Below are 19218 nucleotides of genomic sequence, written 5' to 3' on the forward strand. Positions count from 1 at the left end.
TCAATAAACATAAACAATATCTAAATTAGCAATATTTATGACAGTGAAATTGTATTGAATACCTAACATGAATCAAACATCTATTATTTATAAGCTTTATGATCACCCTGAAAAGTATGTATATAAAACACATTTTATAAATGAGAAAACATATTAGGAAATTGGATTGAGAAGTTAAATTCTTAGCCAAAGTCACTTGGCTGTTAAGAAGCAGAACTAGTATTCAAACCCAAATCTGTCTGATTCTAAATCTCATGCTTTGCTTTTCAGGCACTAATTATTATAGTAATAATAATTTGTATGTACAATGAGTTAAATATTCAATGAATGCTTGTTTCCTGAATTCATGTGACAAGTATAGAGTTTAAATAACATTTTCAAGACCGCCCTCTATACTATACAAATTAGGCCTCTCTGGCTGAACTTGTTGCATTCATAGAACCAATCTATTCTGAAAATACTTCCATATATTATTTTGTCCAAAATTAGAAAATATTTTTAATTTACTGAAAATATTTTACTGAAAATAATTGTAATCAATAAAAATAGAAATTTAAAAGACAATTATTTACGATTCCACTTATAGAGATTAACATTAAACTAAAGAATGTTTCGGCATATTTCCTTCCACATCTTTAAATAATAGGTATATGTATGTTTATAACATATACATTAAATTTATAGAACGTTGTACTATACAATCTTGTTTGTTTCGTGTAATACATCATGAGCTCATTGCCATGTACATAGAAAGGGACATATTTCATTCCTCTTGATGTAGAGTAGGCATGAATTATAATTTATTAAATCAATTCCTTTTTAAGGGTTTTAACTGATTCCAGTTGTTACTTTAAATAATTCTACAATGAACATTTTGAGTATGTATTTAAGCCTTCGTCTAATTATATCTTCAAGATAATGTCCTAGAAGTAGAAATCTTGGATTAAGCAACTTTCACGTTTTACTTTTGGTAGTTTGCCCGGTTACCCCAAAATCTTTCCAAAAATGGTATCATATCTTTTTTAGTTTTTACCAAACTATCAAGTACAAAATGATCAGCATTGTTTGAATTTTAAATTCTCAGTTTATTAGTCAGAAATTTCAATATTTTCCTTTAGTGTCTCTGGACATGGTATTGTGATAACGAAAGTCCTTAAAATGCTAGAATTATAGAAGCACTTGCCTTCATTTTCCTTTACTATCTTATGATAGCATATTTTGCATTCAAATTTTAATTCATCAGCAGTTTTTACCGAGTATGGTTGTGAGAGCTATATTAACATCTTTCTAAGTATATAAAAGAACTCATCTGATAATATTGTTAGATATCTTGTCCGCAATGTTCTGAAATTAACTTAAAGTAAACTCCTCTACATCTATATACTGTATTCCTATACTCTTCTTCCATTCCATTCTCTTAGTGAATTTCAATACTTTTAAATTTCTTTTCTTTTTATCTAATTCCAAAAAATAATTATCTCTGAAAAAAATGAGCATGGTTTCAGCTATTAAAATGGAATTTGTATATACAGCAGAGGTTAGAAATGTGAACCTAAGGGAAATCGGTAGAAATTAGAAGTAACATTCCAAACTTAGAATCAAGTACAAGCTCATGGCTTAAGACATACAACATTGAAAATACAGAAAGGAAGGCAAGTAGGTGTCAGCTTCAGATGATGATCCTTTTCTTCCCTGCATATTCACTTTAACATATACTCAACAAATATTTATTGATTCCTTCACGACCGATGATCTTCTTAAGAAAGTGCCATTCACATTTGAATGTATAATGTAGAAATTCTCACCTTTAATCAGCAACCAGAACCTTGTTGATAAATGAGTTCAGAAATAGCTCTCAAAAGTTTTGATTCGGCCTGGCGCGGTGACTCACGCCTGTAATCCCAGCACTTTGAGAGGCCGAGGTGGGTGGATCATGAGGTCAAGAGATCGAGACCATCCTGGTTAACATGGTGAAACCCCGTCTCTACTAAAAATACAAAAAATTAGCTGGTCATGGTGGCACGTGCCTGTAATCCCAGCTACTCAGGAGGCTGAGGCAGGAGAATTGCCTGAACCCAGGAGGCGGAGGTTGCGGTGAGCCGAGATTGCGCCATTGCACTCCAGCCTGGGTAACAAGAGCGAAACTCCGTCTCAAAAAAAAAAAAAAAGTTTTGATTCACATAGTTCTGTAATTTTAAATCCAAAATTTGGAGAGCTAGTATAGTTCATCACCACAATGACATTGGTGACTCCTCATAACTATGTATCTGCTAACACAAGTGCTCTAGGTTTTATGCCCCACTGGAAGCATTAAAATAAATCTGCAACTGAAGGAAAATGTTCTGAAAAGGAACCAACACACTTCAGTTGATATGGATGGTCTAAGGTGTTTCTATTTGTGTATATATAAAAATCAGTCTGATCAAATCAGATTATACCATTAATAGGGACAGATAAGGATTCAGTAAAAAGCATGTATTTAGCCCACAGATGAATTTTTCAGGGAAGGCAAAGACAAATCCTGCAGTAACAGAGTGTCACTGGCAACACATTTTTCTAGAGTGTTATGGTAGAGATAAGACTCAAAGAAACAACTCTGTAGTAGCCAACACTCATGTGGAAAGTTGTTACTTTCTGGGTGCAGAAACAGAGAACCAAGTCAAACCTAATCAGAGAAAGACAGAAAAGATCCATCTTGGTCTGCTACAGCCTTCATTTGATGTGCTTGTGTTTGAGGTGGTGTCTGTTCCAAAGCAGACAGCGGGCTTGGCACTGCATGACAGCACCTTTAATTCAGCCCAGTAATCGCTTGCACAATTACCTCTTTTGAATGAAGCCATCTTGGATATGGACAAAAGTATGGAGGAGAGTGACTTAATTTTTTTATTAAAAAAAAAGGAGCAAGCGAGAGAAAGAAAATGATTTATAATAAGTCCATAGGAACATTCTGTACCTATCTCTTTTCTGATTAGAGAGGTGGCACGGAGCCTGGCTCATTAGGCAGAAGTAATGAGCCAGTCTACATGCCATCTCTAATTAGGGAAAAGATACAGTAGGTATGACTGTACATATAAATTGATAGAATAAAGATAAAAACTATTTAAAATATCCTTTTCCTTCTGTAGCTCTCAGATGCCCAGAATGTAAAGGAGAAAATTATAAGAAAAACTAATATTTGAAATAAACCAGTTTCTAATTACATGCTTTCTAATCAGGAGTAAAATTTATTTCTACAAAGTTTAAAAATAATTATCATCTTCAGTTTGCACTGTCCTTTTGAAGAATTAATTTAACATTTAGTATACTGAAGTAGAATAGAAGCAAGCCATTTTAACCCTGCAGTGTATCATGGACTAATTTATGGCACTATCAAATACTTTGAGCAACATTTGGTGCAATAAAACACTTTTAGAAGTACTAATGGGGATTAAATATTGAAATAAGGCTCACAAGACTTAATGTGTTATTTTTAAATTCTGCATGCAGAGTATTTTATAAAATTATTCAGTATACTAATTACTCAAACCAAGTTTCTAAATATATAGGTTCCTTAAAAATATTGCTTCTTCACGTTTAGCTTATCTAAGAGCATACACAAATTAAAGTAATAGAGTTTTTACATATTTTCTCTTTTGATTGATACAACAATCATATGGAAAGATAGTGTTATCCCTATCTTATTGTTTCACAATAAGAAAATAGATGTTCAAAGAGTGTAAAAATAGTTCAAAGAGTGTAAAAATAGTTACCGCTTATTGCACATTTACTATACAATAAGCAATATGCTCTCAATAGACATCATCTCACATAATTCTTGTAAGATTTCTGTGAATTGCATATTAAAACACCATTTAATAGATTAGAAACCATACTTCAAGGGAGTAAATATTTTGATCAAAGAAGCAGACCTAGGTTATATTTAATCTAGAGCTTGGCAATTTAACCACAGTGTTTTGAATATCAAAAATATATTCCTTCTTTTTTAAAACTACACATTGGTCTAATAACTCAGGTCATGGAGAAAAACAAAACTAAAATTTTATATTATTTCAGAATTAATAAGTGCATCAGATATAAATATCGATAGGAGTTATTTATGCCATGTTCATTTCACACATTTATTACAAACATTCAAAAATAGGAAAGTTCCTGATATGTGCAAATGATAGGATTGTGTACCAATTAGAATTAATAATGAGTTTGGCAAGCTCATTGAACATAGGTCAGTATTTATGTAATATTAACAAAATTAGAAAATGAAGTTCAAAAACAGTACTAAATATAATTGCATGCAAAATAACCAACGGGCCAAAAAGCGAGAACACTGACAACACCAAAAGCTGGTAAGGATGTGGGGCAACAGGAACTCTTTCATTGCTGATGGGAATGTAAAATGATATAGTCACTTTGGAAGACAATTTTACAGTTTCTTACAAAACTAAACTTATCTTACCATATGATCCAGTAATTGCGCTCTTTGGTATTTATAAGTCGAAAACTTATGTTCACACAAAATCCTACACACTGATGTTTATAGCAACTTTACTCATAATTGCCAAAACTTGGAAGCAAGCAAGATGTCCTTCAGTAGGTGAATGAACAAATCAACTATGCTATATCTAACCATGGAATATTATTTAGTACTAAGAAGAAATGAACCACCAAGCCATGAAAAGACATGGAGAAATGTTACATGCATATTATTCAGGGAAAGAAGCCAATCTGAAAAGGATACATTTTTATTCCAATTATATGATATTCTGTAAAAGGTGAAAATACAGAGACAGTGAAAATATCAGTGATTGCCAACGTTTAGGATAGAGAAAAGGATGAATATGAGGAACACAAGATTCTTAGGGAGTGAAACTACTCTCTGCAGGATACTGGAGTAGTGGATACGTGCCATTGTACAACACCAAGAGAGATCTCTAGTGCAAACTATGGACTGTGGGTGATAAGGATATGTCAACGTAACTTCATCAATTGTAACAAATATACCATAAGCTGCCCTGGTGAGGGATAGGGACAATGGAGGAGGCTGTGCATGTGCAGGAGCAGAGATCATACTGGAATTCTCTACACTTTCCACTCAAGTTTTCTGTGACTCTAAAATTGTTCTATAAAATACAGTCTATTGAAAAAGAAAACCAATGAATATATATGAACAAATCCAAGAAATATGAGTGAGACCTCTCTACAGAAAACTAAAAACGTTGCTGGGAGAAATTAAGGAATATATTACATTTATGGGTTGGAAACTCGATATTGTTTCGATGCCTGTTCTCCCAAATATGACTTAGTAATTTAAATCTCAGCAGAATTTTTTATGAAAATTGAAAAACTGTTTCTAAAAGTCATATATAATAGCCAAGGCAATCTTAAAATAAAAATAAAAAAGTTGAAGAACTGCTAGATATTAAGACATGTGTATTAATACAGTAATTAAAACTAAATAATAAAGTTAATACAGTAATTAAATATTTTGACCGAAGTCTAGACAGACAGACAGATCATCGGGGCAAAATAGAAAGTTCAGAAACAAACCCATCTTCACATATACAGATAATTGATCCATGTATACAAATAACTGATGACAAAGTTACCACTGCAGAATGGTAGAAACAATGATTTGTTTAAAGAGGCAAGGTTTTTCACGTTTATCATGCATTCGGGTGGGAAACAAATTTTGATCCCTACCTTACATAACCTCCAAAAATCTATTCTAGATAGAACACAGAACAATATTTGAAAAGTAAAATAATAAAGCTTCCTGAATAAAGTGTAGGAGAATATCTGTATGATATCAGAGTTTGCAAAAATAGTCTAAACAGAACATAAAAAGTATTAAAACAAAGAAGCTCTGCTTATCAACAAATATCATCAAGAGAATGTGACTATAAGCCCTAGCCCACAAGACCATATTTGCTATCCTGTATTCATCAAAGAACTCATATTAAAAATATTGAAGACCTCCTATAAATTATCAAGAAAAATACAAACTGTCTAATTAAAAATTGGCAAAAGGATTCACAAACAAACATATTCACTTGGCAAATAAGCACATGAAAAGATCTCAGAATCACTAATGATCAGGAAATGCACTAACTGACCACCAGAATAGCAAAGAATGGTAACACCTGGCAATACTAAGAGTTGGTAAGGATGTGGAACACTTGGAATCCTCAAATACTGCTTCTTGGGACATCCACTTAGAAAACTATTCAGAAGTATTTCCTAAAGCTGAAGATATACTAAGGCCACATACACTATGGAAAAGTCTCATTGGCATAGTGCTAAGCAAAAAGAACACAAAAGAGTACCTCCTTCATTATTTTATTTGTTTGATAGTTCAGGAATAGGCAACGTCAGTTTATGGTTATAGAGGTCTACATTGAAGCTATTCTGTTTTTACTTTTAGAGTGGATGTTCATTAGGGGACTCTGAGATTCTGGAAATGTTCTACAACTTTTTCTAAATGAGAATTACACAGGTGGATATAAATATTAAAAACTCATCAAGCTATACCTTTAATATTTATGCACTAACTTGCATACATGCTTTGTTTTGAAAATATAGTAATCTTAAAATATTACTTTAAAATGTCTAGACCACAAAGTTCATAAGCCACCTAAAAGCTGAAGAAAACTTATGCAACATAATATTCTAAACATAAATGAGCTTTTATAAATAAGGAATTACAGAGTATAAATACGGACACATTGTATGAATAAAGAATTCACAAATAAAATGCAAATGATCAAGACATATGTGAAAAGCTACTCAAATTCATTAATGGTCAAATAATTCTAAGACAGCATTCAACAATACTTTTCACTTAGAATGGCAAGGGTGAAAAAAAATGGATAATTTGTAAGGTTAGTTAGTGTTTAAGGAAACAAGTACTTGGCTATATATTTTAATGAGGTTATAAATTTTCACAACCTTTCTGGAGGTAGCCTGTTGTTATGCATTAGAGCAATCTCTGTAATATGTATTAAAATATAAAATGACCATATGCTTCAACCAAGCCATTCAACTTCTATGGATTTATTTTATGGAAATAATTATAACAACATTAATAATAGTATTATTTACTAATATAGTTTAGTAAATATTCTTTTTTCTCAATATATAGTATATATGTTATCTTCTTAAACTATATGGCCAATTTTTAGCCTGGGAAAATATAAACCACATAGTCCAGTTAATTGTAGGTTAATATTATTTCTCAGTTTTCATCTAGTACTGTATAGTCCTACTTTAACAATGCTGTACATTAAAATCCAACCCCATGCCCAAGAGAGAGAAAATATAGTTTATATACAGCCATAGTGCTTAGCACTTTATTTATTTAACAAATAAATTTGAGTATCTACTACATGCCAGGGGCTTGAAACACAGTAATGACATTGCTTCATTTGATCTTTACGTTGGCCCTATGGGATATCAATATTATCATCATCATCATTCTAAAGTTGGGGTGACCACCCTTTAGCAACTTTAAAATATCTTGCCAGAACATATAGCTAGTAAGTGAGGAAATGGGATATGAACTCAGGCAGGTTGAAACCAATGTATAGGGTATTAAGGAACTGTGCAATCAGGTAACTGCTCAAATACGTATGTATGTATGTATATGCCTGTGTATGATGGATAGACTGTTGATATATATAAATAGAAATGTAGATATAGACAGATATATAAATATATGTAGATATATAAAATGTTTTTATATATTTTCTATACATAAAATATTGCTAATGCTAATTATATTGAAACATTAGAAAAAACCTAAATGTTCATTATAGGAGCTTGTTTAAGAAATATGGATTACACCTATATAATTGCACACAAGACAGCCATTTTAAATGAGAACATACATCTAAATGAGAAGGTATATTGACATGAAATGTTGTTTATAGCATTTGAAGGAGAAGTATTTATTTTTAGAAGACTCAGAGAAAGCATATGTATTGTAATTTTATTTTTGGAAAAATATATTTATAACTATATCTCTAGCTAAAAATGTACTAAAAATCTGGAGGAGTATAAAAAAGTTAAACTGTATCTATCTCTGAAGATAGAAATATGGAAAATACTTTCTATTTCACAGAGTTCCATATTGTTTAAAGTTTTTTTTATAATAAGCATATATTATACAATAATATAAAATAATGTTTTATTTTAAAATGTAGGCATTTTAAAGGCCATTGTACTAGATATTTTAAGATAATTGCTTATTTCAACTTCTGGTTTTATATAATATATAGTATATGGTATTTTCTTAAATGATATGGCCCCTTTTTAATGTGGGAAATGTAAATATTAGTCCAGTTAATTACATGTTAATACTATTTCTCAACTTCCATCTACTACTATGTAGTCCTACTTTAAAAATGTTCTACATTAAAATGCAAACCCCTTGAAAAAGAAAGAGAGGAAATATAGTTTATTACACATTGAAATGACTTAAAAACTAATCACAATAAAGAAATTTCAATTTGAAAGCTTCCCAAATGTAGTAAGTCAAATAGAAGACCCCAAAAGATATATTATCGTCTTGGAATCTGTGACTGTGACCTTAATTTGGAGAAAGGGTCTTTGCACGTGTGATTAAGTTAAGGATCTTAGGGTAAGATCCTCCTGGTTGTGAGTGGGCCCTAAATTCTATGACAAGTGTCCTTATAATGGAGGTAAAGGGGAAAAGATTCAGAGAAGGAGGCAAAGGTTGGTTAGAAAGCTGTGAGTAAAGCAACACTACAGACTGCCAGCAGCCACCACAAAGAGAAACATGGAATGGATTCTCCCTTAGCGCCTCCAGAAGGAACTCACACCACTGAGCCCTTAATTTCTGACCTCCAGCTTCCAAACTGTGAAAAATTAAATTTTACTTTTATCAATCTGCCACCCAGTTGGTGGTAATTTGTTTAGCAGCCCTAGAAGATGAATACACATAGATATTTAAAAATATTATTTGTTGGATGCATTTTTAAGAACAATGTAATTGGATGAAATAAATAACATTCTGAAGTCAGAATCTTACCATTTAAACTCTGTCCTATTTGCACAGTACCAGATGCAAAATCCGTAATGGAACCACTTAGAGTTCTTGCATCGAAAGGTGTATGATCCTTCTCCAAGCCATTGATAAAGAAGCTGATTTTTGTCTGATGCACCTGTAAGAAATTACTACCATTATTATTTTAAGTGCATAAACTTTTATTTTATAATAACCACATTTCAGCAGTATTTCTTAAGTAACCTTCCTGCTCTACTTTGTTCAGTTGGGAAGACTGAAAACATTATTTTAATAGCTCAATGATAACTCCATGTGTTTATCTAGATATAAACCTACATAGTGTCACTTTGTGCTATGATGGTATCTCCCAGTTGTTCACAAGTATGCGTAATAGTTTGTCCCATACATGCAACAACTCTGATTGCCATGCTTCTGCAAGGTTTTTGAGGATATGTTACTTCTTTAAACACAAATTAAATTTGTTATGGGTATATTTGAAATAAAGCAAAATGAGTACAATGGGGAGAAACAATTAAAACTAGATATACCAACAAAGTATTGCATGTGGATATAACTCAAGTTACTAGGATCAAGTATTTCTCAAATTTACTGTCGTAGGTATTGGTATCAGTTGGTGATTTTCAGATATACTTTCCCAATGCAGGTAACAAAAATTTGCCAATCATATTCTAGAATGATCAACCAAGCAATTAGCCAAATAACTGCATATATTAAGGATTAGCAATTTTTTTTTCTGTCAATAGCCAGATAATATTTTTTCTCTGCAAGTCAAATGATTTGGTTCTGTGGGCCAAATGGTTGCTGCCCAACTCTGCTCAACTCTGATGCCATAATGCAAAAGTTTCCACAGACAATATGTAAACAAATGAGCATGGCTGTGTCAAAATAAAACTTTATTTATAAAAACAGATGGCCAGCTGATTTGACCCACAGGTCATAGTTTGCTAACTCTGGGATTACATAATAAAAAGCTATCAAATTTTTATTTATGTGACAGGAGCCCAGAATAGTCAATTCAATCAAACTTTTATGCAAAATACCCATAGATAATACCTGCACAAAACTTTTAATTGCATGTACTTCTAAGTAAATTAATCAGCTGTTCTGATATCAACTTTATCTCTGAAAATAGTCCTTTTGTTCAAGTGCTTTTAGCTTAAATGCAAAAAGAATCATTGGTACTCTAATTAGTGAAGGAGCTGAAATGGCAAATAAAAAGCTCGTAAAGAGGAGGGGTTGAGAGAGGGGAGGAGAGAGTGAGATTTAAGGTCATGGAATGGAAAGGTTGGATGCTAACATTTTAATTAAAATGATATCAAACTGTTCAACATGTTATTCTACTATGGACTTTGAGTGATGATGATGTATCAATGTAGGTCTGATAATTGTAAGAAGCATACCACCACTCTGATGCAGGGCTTTAATAGACAGGGAGGCTGTGCGTATGCAGGGGTATAGCACGTATGGGAGATCTCTGTACTTCCCACTCAGTTTTTCTGTGAGCATGATATTGGTTATACTTTTAATGCTTTTATGTTAAAAAAGACTTGTAATAATTGATGAAGATAAAATTTATTCTCAGACATCTTAAAATCATTGTGAACTTGTCTTAAAAATCTTTTTCATGTCCCCCCAAAAAACAAAACAAAATGAAAAACCAGGAAGTTATTATAATTACCTGATAATACTGATTTTTCAAAAAGTTACCCAATATGGGTTTTCTCCATTCTGACCAACCTACCGTCATTTAAACCATGTTGTTTCTTAAATCCATTGATCTAGTGTTGCATTTTATTTAATTTTAAAACAAAGCTTTAATATACCTAAAATCATATACCAAGTTCTCATGGGCCTGGATATATTCTGCTTTGCTGGATAGTAGGGCTGCATTTCTTTTTGCATCCCATTTTTTACAGCCTGTTACTGTCATTTGGTGTTTGACTGTTATCATTATAAAAGATACAGGCTTTTCTACTTTGTTATTTGTAGCATTATCTCATGTTTTACAACATCTTTGCACAACATGCAGGCACATGAAATATAACTAGTGAAAAGTTCTCGGTGGTATTAATGCATAAAAAAGAATGTGGTTCCATCTCTACTGTCTTTACCCAGCCAAAAGCTGATGAACAGCCAATTTTCCTTTATCACATTAGCACAGCCATGAGGGAAACACATTTGTTCTAGTCAGCTACACTAAAGATACTATTACCAATCTAACATATACATGTTTTATATCAGCAGTATTCTCAGAGCATGAGAGAGCCAACAATATATTAACACTAGCATGACAGTTTATTTAAGAAAAGAAAATTGTCTCTGTAGAGGGACAGAAGTTAGAAATGTATGGCTAAAGCTCAGTGTCACTGGTCTAATAAAGGTAATAATTCTTAGGCTTTCTTTATAGCAGGTAACACTCCTGTGACAGTTCTGTCATATCATTCAAATAAAAATGTTGTCTTTTACAAGTTTAAGTGCACCTTTATTTTGAGTCAGATAGAAAGAATGTTTTTGATTTTCTGTATTCACTGTATTATATCTGTTGTCAAGAGTTCAGGACCTTCTTTTTTATCAACTCATCACATATTTGCTTAGTAGAAGAATTCAGTGTCACTTGCAGTGAATTTCAGAAGGATATTTTCACTTTGTAGGTACTTAAAGAATGATTAATGATGATCCCAAGCCACTCTCTTCCATTGCCCCCTCCCTTGCCAACCACCTTTCCATACATAAGATTAAATCTTCTTTGGTTTTCTGTACCATGTTTTATGGTCCAAGACTCTCTAAACTATTTTACAATTCTGATCTGGGGCCCCATCACCCTGAAGCTGTAAAGACTGAGGTGGATTTTTGCAATAGCTCATTCTGATGGTCCCCTTGCCAGTTATTTAAGGGAATACATACAATGAAATTTCTGATTTGTGAAAAGAAAGCCTACTGCTAAAATAAACTACGCACCTATCTCATTCTCTAGCCCTGTGAGGATTAGAGGAGCTTGTGCATGTTTATTGGTGTGTCTTGAATGAATGAATGGACAAAACCAGTAGCAGTTGTAGAAAAGTCTTTAAACTCCCTCAGAAGAGATCTGAACACACTTTGGAAAGAAGATATAGAGAAGGTCATGCTCAAATCCTCGTTCTCTTCAAATTTCATACTTTAATCACTTTTTGGTCACATTTGTGTCCTTGTGATAGACTGTACTCATCCCTTTGAGTGCAAAAGCATACTAGATATTTTAACGTAGAATTCTTGACACTATCCTCCCATTCTCATACTTGATTAGTGTATGTAATTCAAAAGTCCAGAAAGTTACATAATACCTCAGTAGCCACCAAGGGGAAAATAGAATCAAGTCCACCTAGACTAATTTTCCACAATCACTGGTTCCACTGAAATGCCAGAACTTTGCTACCATTCTACTCCTGCTAACCAGCAAAACTGAAAGAAACTGCTGACTCAGTCTGGAAAATAGACAAGAGTACATGTGCTGAATTTCTTACTGGACAAATGATATTCCCATTGCCGGTGTCTTTCTAATTTAAATTGCATTCATAAAGCATCAACTCAGTACCCATAGTGACCCTTTGAGCTACACCAACAAGAGTAAGTTATGATCCTTTCTCTAAAGGAGCTCATATGTATAACAACAGAATAAATTTTAATATACTAGATTGTGTTTGAATCGCTATAAATGATGGTTGTTTCTAACTTAAATACTGAATCTTAATGCAGTTAAGAGATGTTAGTTTTTCCAAGGAGTTGCTTTGAGAAATTATGTCTTAATTTGTTAATATGTGTGGTGTGTAACATATTTTTGGATCTTCTCTGTGTGACTTGCTTTCCCAGAACCAACTTAGAAGCTTAGAAGAGCAGTTTTATTAATTTGGAGGACCTCATTTGAAGCAAAACCATTTTATGCATTCAGAATAACACCTTTCTAATAGATTAACATGAAGCGATTTGAGAACGTATCTTAAATTTAAATTTACCCTCAAAAGATCATGATGGATGATACAAATACAAGGAACGTCATTTTGAATGCTAAGAAATTCAAACAAAAAAGAAAACCACTGTGATATGAATCAGAAAGAGAAAACTTTATGGAGGAGAAAAGTCTTAGACTTTCTGAAATAGAAATAGCCCTGAAATAGAAATTTCTATTTCTAAGTGAAAGAATGATTTGCATAAAAAGATTCCACTATTCCATCCATAATTTTTAAGCTAAAGTAAGGCAATGTACCCTGAAAACTATCTAAGTTATTTTAAAATCTCACATGTATGTTGTATTCCCCTACCTAAGAACACGTGGAATCCCCACACATCCCATCCAATTGCTTACCATCCTAAACCTAAGGCCTTCTGAGTTTTTTCCTCTCTCATCTCACCCAGTTGTATTTCTAACCTTCATCAACAGCCAACCTCCAATCCAACTGGTAAAATCTCCCTCATTGTCTGATGATCACACGCTATTTAATCTAATGATTTGTTTGAGCTATTTCTATATAGGTACTTATCTAAATGTTTAGTGTTTTTCAAAACAGGCATCTCAAGTCCTCTATTCAACAATCACTTGCCACCTACTTTTGCATTACAAAAGTAGTTAACAAATAATAAAAAGCTAGTATGGGCCAGGTGCGGTGGCTCAAGCCTGTAATCCCAGCACTTTGGGAGGCTGAGGTGGGTGGATCACAAGGTCAGGAGTTTGAGACCAGCCTGGTCAACATAATGAAACCCTCATTTCTACTAAAAAAAAAAAAAAAAAAAAAAAAAAAAAAAAAAATCATCTGGGCAAGGTGGCATGCACCTGTATTCGCAGCTACTTGGGAGGCTGAAGTGGTAGAATTGCTCGAACCCAGGAGGCGGAGGTTGCAGTGAGCCGAGACCATGTATGTCATTGCACTCCAGAGCCTGGGTGACAGAGTAAGGATCCATCTCAAAAAAAAAAAGCTAGTATGTCAAACATTGCTCTAAAATATTTATGCATATTCATTCTTTTTAACCTTTACAGCAACCTAAGGCAGGTTTACTTTTATCTCTATTTTAAAGACAATTTAAAATGAGAATAAAGAATTATAAACAAAAATTTGGCCCGGCATGGTAGCTCACACCTGTAATCCCAGTGCTTTGGGAGGCTGAGGTGGGCAGTTCACTTGAGGTCCAAAATTTGAGACCAGTCTAGTAAACATGGCAAAACTCCATCTCTACTAAAAATACAAAAAAATTAGCCAGGCATGGTGGTTCTTTCCGGTAATTACAGCTACTCGGGAGGCTGAGGCAGGAGAATTGCTTGAACCCAGGAGGTGGAGGTTGCAGTGAGCTGAGATTGTGCCACTGCACTCCATCCTCGGTGACAGAGTGAAACTCTATCAAAAAATATATAAAATATATTCAAGGTGCTACAGAAGGGTGACTGGTGGTTTCAGAGCCAGTTTAAACAGCTAATTATAGCCAGTTAGGATTTTGAAGTAACAGTCATTTAGTTTGTCAGATCCATCCATTTAGCATCTCTTCTGTACCTCTACCCAGTGATGATTCAGGATTGGTGTCAACACCTCCCACAATAAGAAAGGTAACATCCCCTGCGTGCTATAGCCACTTACTACCTGCCCCGTATTGTGCTACACATTTTCCCTATGTCATCCCACTGCCTTCCCAGATCGCCGCTTCATAATGGTGGTGTCCCCATATTACAAAGGAGGATACTCAGGCTAAACTGTTCTAGTATTCTGCCTCTGCAGATTTTAGGAACACCTTTCTCTTTGAACAGATTTTAATATTATATATAATTATTATAAATGATTGAATTCTAATGTATCTCCTTATAACTTCAGTTCATAAGTTCCAGCTCTATTGAGACCACACCAAACAAACTTAATCCCTTTTCCACGTGAGAGCTTACATAAAGGTAAAGAAGGATGTCATTCCTCTCCTAAGTCTTCTTCAGGATAAATGTGTTTAGTTTCTGTGATGTTCTAAATATGACATAGTTTTTAGTGTCTCTCTTCTTAAAATGTGCCTCCAGAAATACTACAATCTCTAATGTGGTCTAACCTGTCAAACTAGTACAGGATTGTCACCTTAATACAATTTAAAATTGTAGGCTAGATTTTTGGCAATGGTATCATGCAGCTAAAACTGATCAATTAAGTTCAGCTATTAACTAAAACACTGATTTTTTTTTTCTATTTGTATCACTGTTAAATCACATCTACTCCATTCTAAACATATACAGTTGGCTTTGTGGATCCAAGGGCGGACATTTATATTTATCTATGTTATATTTCAACTTGCTAGATTCAGCCCATTGCTCTGAGCTGTCAAAATCTTTTTTGGATGCTATGTCTGTCATGCAGTGCATTTACCATCCCGCTAAGATTTATGTCATTTGCAAATCTGATGAGGATGCTTTACATGCTGGACAGAAGCTTAATAAATACTAACTGATTGACTGACAAATTCATACCCCACAATAAAACCACCAGCATAGACTATGTGATGTTACAACTCTAAGCAATAAAGGCTTCATTTTCTAATATAAAATGTGTCATACTGTTATTCGTCACATATTTTTCAGACTGGCCTTGTTTACTGACATGAATTTTTATATAATTATAAATACTCCAGTTTATTAAATATTCTCCATTGAGTGATGTTTATACAAACAATATGAGTAAGGACTTAAGGTAATTATTCAGGGATAGTTGCTTTGGCAGAAATTAACCAGGTGGGTGGCCTACAAATATCTGTAGTCTTTGGAATGTGTATGTGTGCCTGTGACTAGTTTGACTGACTGAATAACTGCTTGAATTTTATTTGTTTTGACTATGCTAAAGATGCTATGGAAAAATGAATTCATAAACAGGTATGCCCCTCAAAGACTTTTTCTTGGTTTTGTTTCTGTTTGGCATTTTCCATAAGCTCCTGATGTTTTATTTCAACACCTTTCCTCTGTCCATTTCTCCCCTATCCCACACATTCACACACCTCCAATGAACATATACACTCACTTTCATTTTGTCCTCTCTGATTAACTCAGACAAGACATGCCAGGCCCTTGAAGTGATCTACAGAAAATGCCTAAGTGTATTACATTTGCACCCTAGGTATGATTCTCTGGATTTGCTGTTCTCCTCGATCTCTGTTAAAGCTCTTCATTTATTACAACCTCCACCAAGCAAGCCCCCATTTAATTCATCTCTAAATATGTAACACAGGAATGCAAGTAGACTTGTTTTGTCCTATCCTGACTGGATGTGAAATTCTCATGGTCTCTTCTTCCTACACAATTAAGTTACTCTCTTCTCTCTACTGCAAAAATAGCTATTAATTTACACATATACATGATGGGAAATCTGCCAACAGTCTGATTTATTGAATTCCTACGGAATAGGGAGAGTTTCAGCCTGTTACTTGTAGAGACTGCTTAAAGATGTGTCATGCCCAATTCCACGTTTAAGAAAGCTTTTGGTGCATACTTGATCACAATATTACATACCCTTAATTATCTCAATATATCATCATGCCTTTTTCTATTTTACCCAGGGAGAACAGATGATTTCCAAAAGATTATCATGTTAGCTATAAAATACGTTATAAACTTTTTTAGTATGTTATATCCCAAAGATCTAGAAGTTATTTGTTGTAACTACAATATCCTCTCCTTAAAAGCGAGTCAACATCTTTTGTTTCCCAGGTTTATAAAGAAAACTGCTCATCATACTCTTACAAAAATCCAATCACTTGTTTGAAAATGATCCTTTTGTCTGAATATTGAAGAAGCACATTGTGATATGCTAAATATGATGCTATGCGCATATAAGGGATATATAAAACACAAACCTTTTCTTCAAGAAATTTGTAATCTGTAATATAAATGGGGATATAAAAATACAATGAAAGGAGATGAATACACTATATAAATATGAATAAAGTGCTTAGGAACAAAGATGGGAATAAAAAATTATCTTGGAAATCTCCTCCACCAATTATTTCCCCGTTACTTATCTTCTGTCTACTGAGCTGCTCAAGTGAGTTGTTTGTACTTCCTCTGTCCATTCTCTTCCCATTCTATCTGTAATGCAGCTCAATTAGTAGTTTTTTATTACTTTAAAAAAATAACTGTCTCAAAGTTACAGGAAAGTTACAAGAACAGTAAAAATAATTTTCTCTCACCCATTTGAGATTAAATTTTTGACCTAATGACCCATTCCCCTGAATTCTGAAGTTCGTATTAGCTACAAAAGACATTCTCTTACATAGCCATGATGTAAATATCAGAATTATTGATACATTACTACCATTTTATCTTTAAAACCCATTCGAGTTTTACCAATTGCCCCCAAAATGTCTTTTATAGAAAAAAAAAAATAAACTCCAGCCCAGAATCACATGTTGCCTTTAGTTGTCATGACTCTAAGGTTTCTTTTGATCTGATAGAGTTCCTCAGTCCTTCCTTGGCTTTTCTGATCTTAATACTGTTAAAGAGGACAGCCAAGTTATTTTGTAGATTGCCTCTCAGTTTGGTCTAATGTTTTCTCGTGATTACATTCAGGTGATACAGTGATCATATTATATCTTATGTCTTACATCATTTCTATTTGTTCCATTATTAATGATGTTAACTTTAATCATTTGCTTTAACATATCTGCCAGGCATCTACACTGTAAAAATACAATTTTCCCCTTTTGCAATTAGTAAACATTTTATGAGCAGATACTTCAAGACTGTATAAATATCCTGTTGCTTATTAAAAATTCAATGTATGCAAATACTTATTTTTGCTTGTATAGACTCATGAGTCTCTATTTTATTCAGTGGGATATAATTCATTACTCTCAATATGTATGTCAATGCTCAAGTTGTTCCAGGTTTGGACAATATAGACACCATACAGCTGTATTCTGGGTCATATTGACATATTCTAACAATTCTTTGAGCATCTTTTTACTTTATGGCACAAGATGTTCTAGGCTCATTTTGTACTTCCCCATCGCAGCCCTGGAATCAGCCATTTCCCCAAGGAATCCTGGTTTCTCTAAGAGAAGAATGATATTTAGGAACTAAGATTCAGTGCTAAGTCGATTCATGCTATTTCAGTGTTATTGCTCCCAGGCCCTCTCTCCCCTTCTCAATGGATAGGTACAGGGAATATGGCTATATAGGGAATATGAATCTAGTAGATACTATTAGATACATTGATTAGATTAGATAGATGCACACATTTACTTCTGTATTATTTCTATAAACCACTGACCACCGAACAACATGGGGGTTAGGGTGCCTACCACCTGTGCAGTAAAGTCACCAGCTACATTAGCTCCTAACAAAAAAGTCTTATTTTTGGAGCTTTGAAACCAGGCATTGATTTCTCTTTCCTAGCTATGAAAGTCCTAGATGCAGACTTCTTCCAATAGAAGGCTTTTTCAACCACATTGAAAATACGTTTAGTGTAGCCACCTTCGTTGATGATCTTATCTAGATCTTCTGGATAACTTACAACTTCTACATCAGCACTTGCTGTTTCAACCTTGCACTTTTATGTTATGGAAACCACTTCCTTCCTTAAACCTTGTGAACCAATCTCTGCTAGCTGCCAACTTTTCTTCTGTAGCTTCCTCTCTTCTCTCAGCCTTCACCGAACTGAAGAATTAGGGCCTTATATTGTAGCTGCTCTGATCTATCCAGACCACTCAAACTTTCTCCACATCAGCAATAAAGCCATTTCAGCTTTTTTTTTTAAATAATCATTTTTGTGTTCTTTCGAGTAGCATTTTTAATTTTCCTTCAAGAACTTTTCCTTTGCATTCAACTTGGCCGTTTGGAACAAGAGAATTAGCTTTCAGCCTGTCAACTTTCTACATGCCTTCCTCACTAAGCTGAATCATGTCCAGCTTTTGATTTCAAATGAGAGAAATGTTACTCTTCCTTTCATTTGAATATGAAGAGGCCACTGTAGGGTTATTACTTGGTCTAATTTAATTTCAATACTCTTGTCTCAGGGAACAGGAGGCCCAAGAAGAGGGAGACAGACAGAAGAACAATTTGTCAGTAGAAAAGTCATAACACACACACACAACATTTATTAACTTTGCCATCTTATATTGGTGTGGTTCATGGCACCCCCCAAAATTATAATAATAACATCAAAAATTACTGATCACAGATCACTATCACAGCT

General features: G+C 33.7%; 1 protein-coding gene across 2 annotated transcripts in view; it reads right to left on the reverse strand.

Annotated features, from left to right (window-relative positions):
* The window catches only part of USH2A (usherin), a 777205-nt gene that overhangs the window by 717668 nt on the left and 40319 nt on the right, over window positions 1–19218 (reverse strand). For both annotated transcript variants that reach the window (XM_003930351.4, XM_074385188.1), the window contains one exon: window positions 9044–9176. In XM_003930351.4, the coding sequence (XP_003930400.3) occupies window positions 9044–9176 (133 nt within the window). The remainder of the gene's footprint in view (window positions 1–9043; window positions 9177–19218) is intronic.

Source organism: Saimiri boliviensis, chromosome 14 (genome assembly GCF_048565385.1).
Source record: "Saimiri boliviensis isolate mSaiBol1 chromosome 14, mSaiBol1.pri, whole genome shotgun sequence".
Classification (NCBI taxonomy): Eukaryota; Metazoa; Chordata; class Mammalia; order Primates; family Cebidae; genus Saimiri; species Saimiri boliviensis.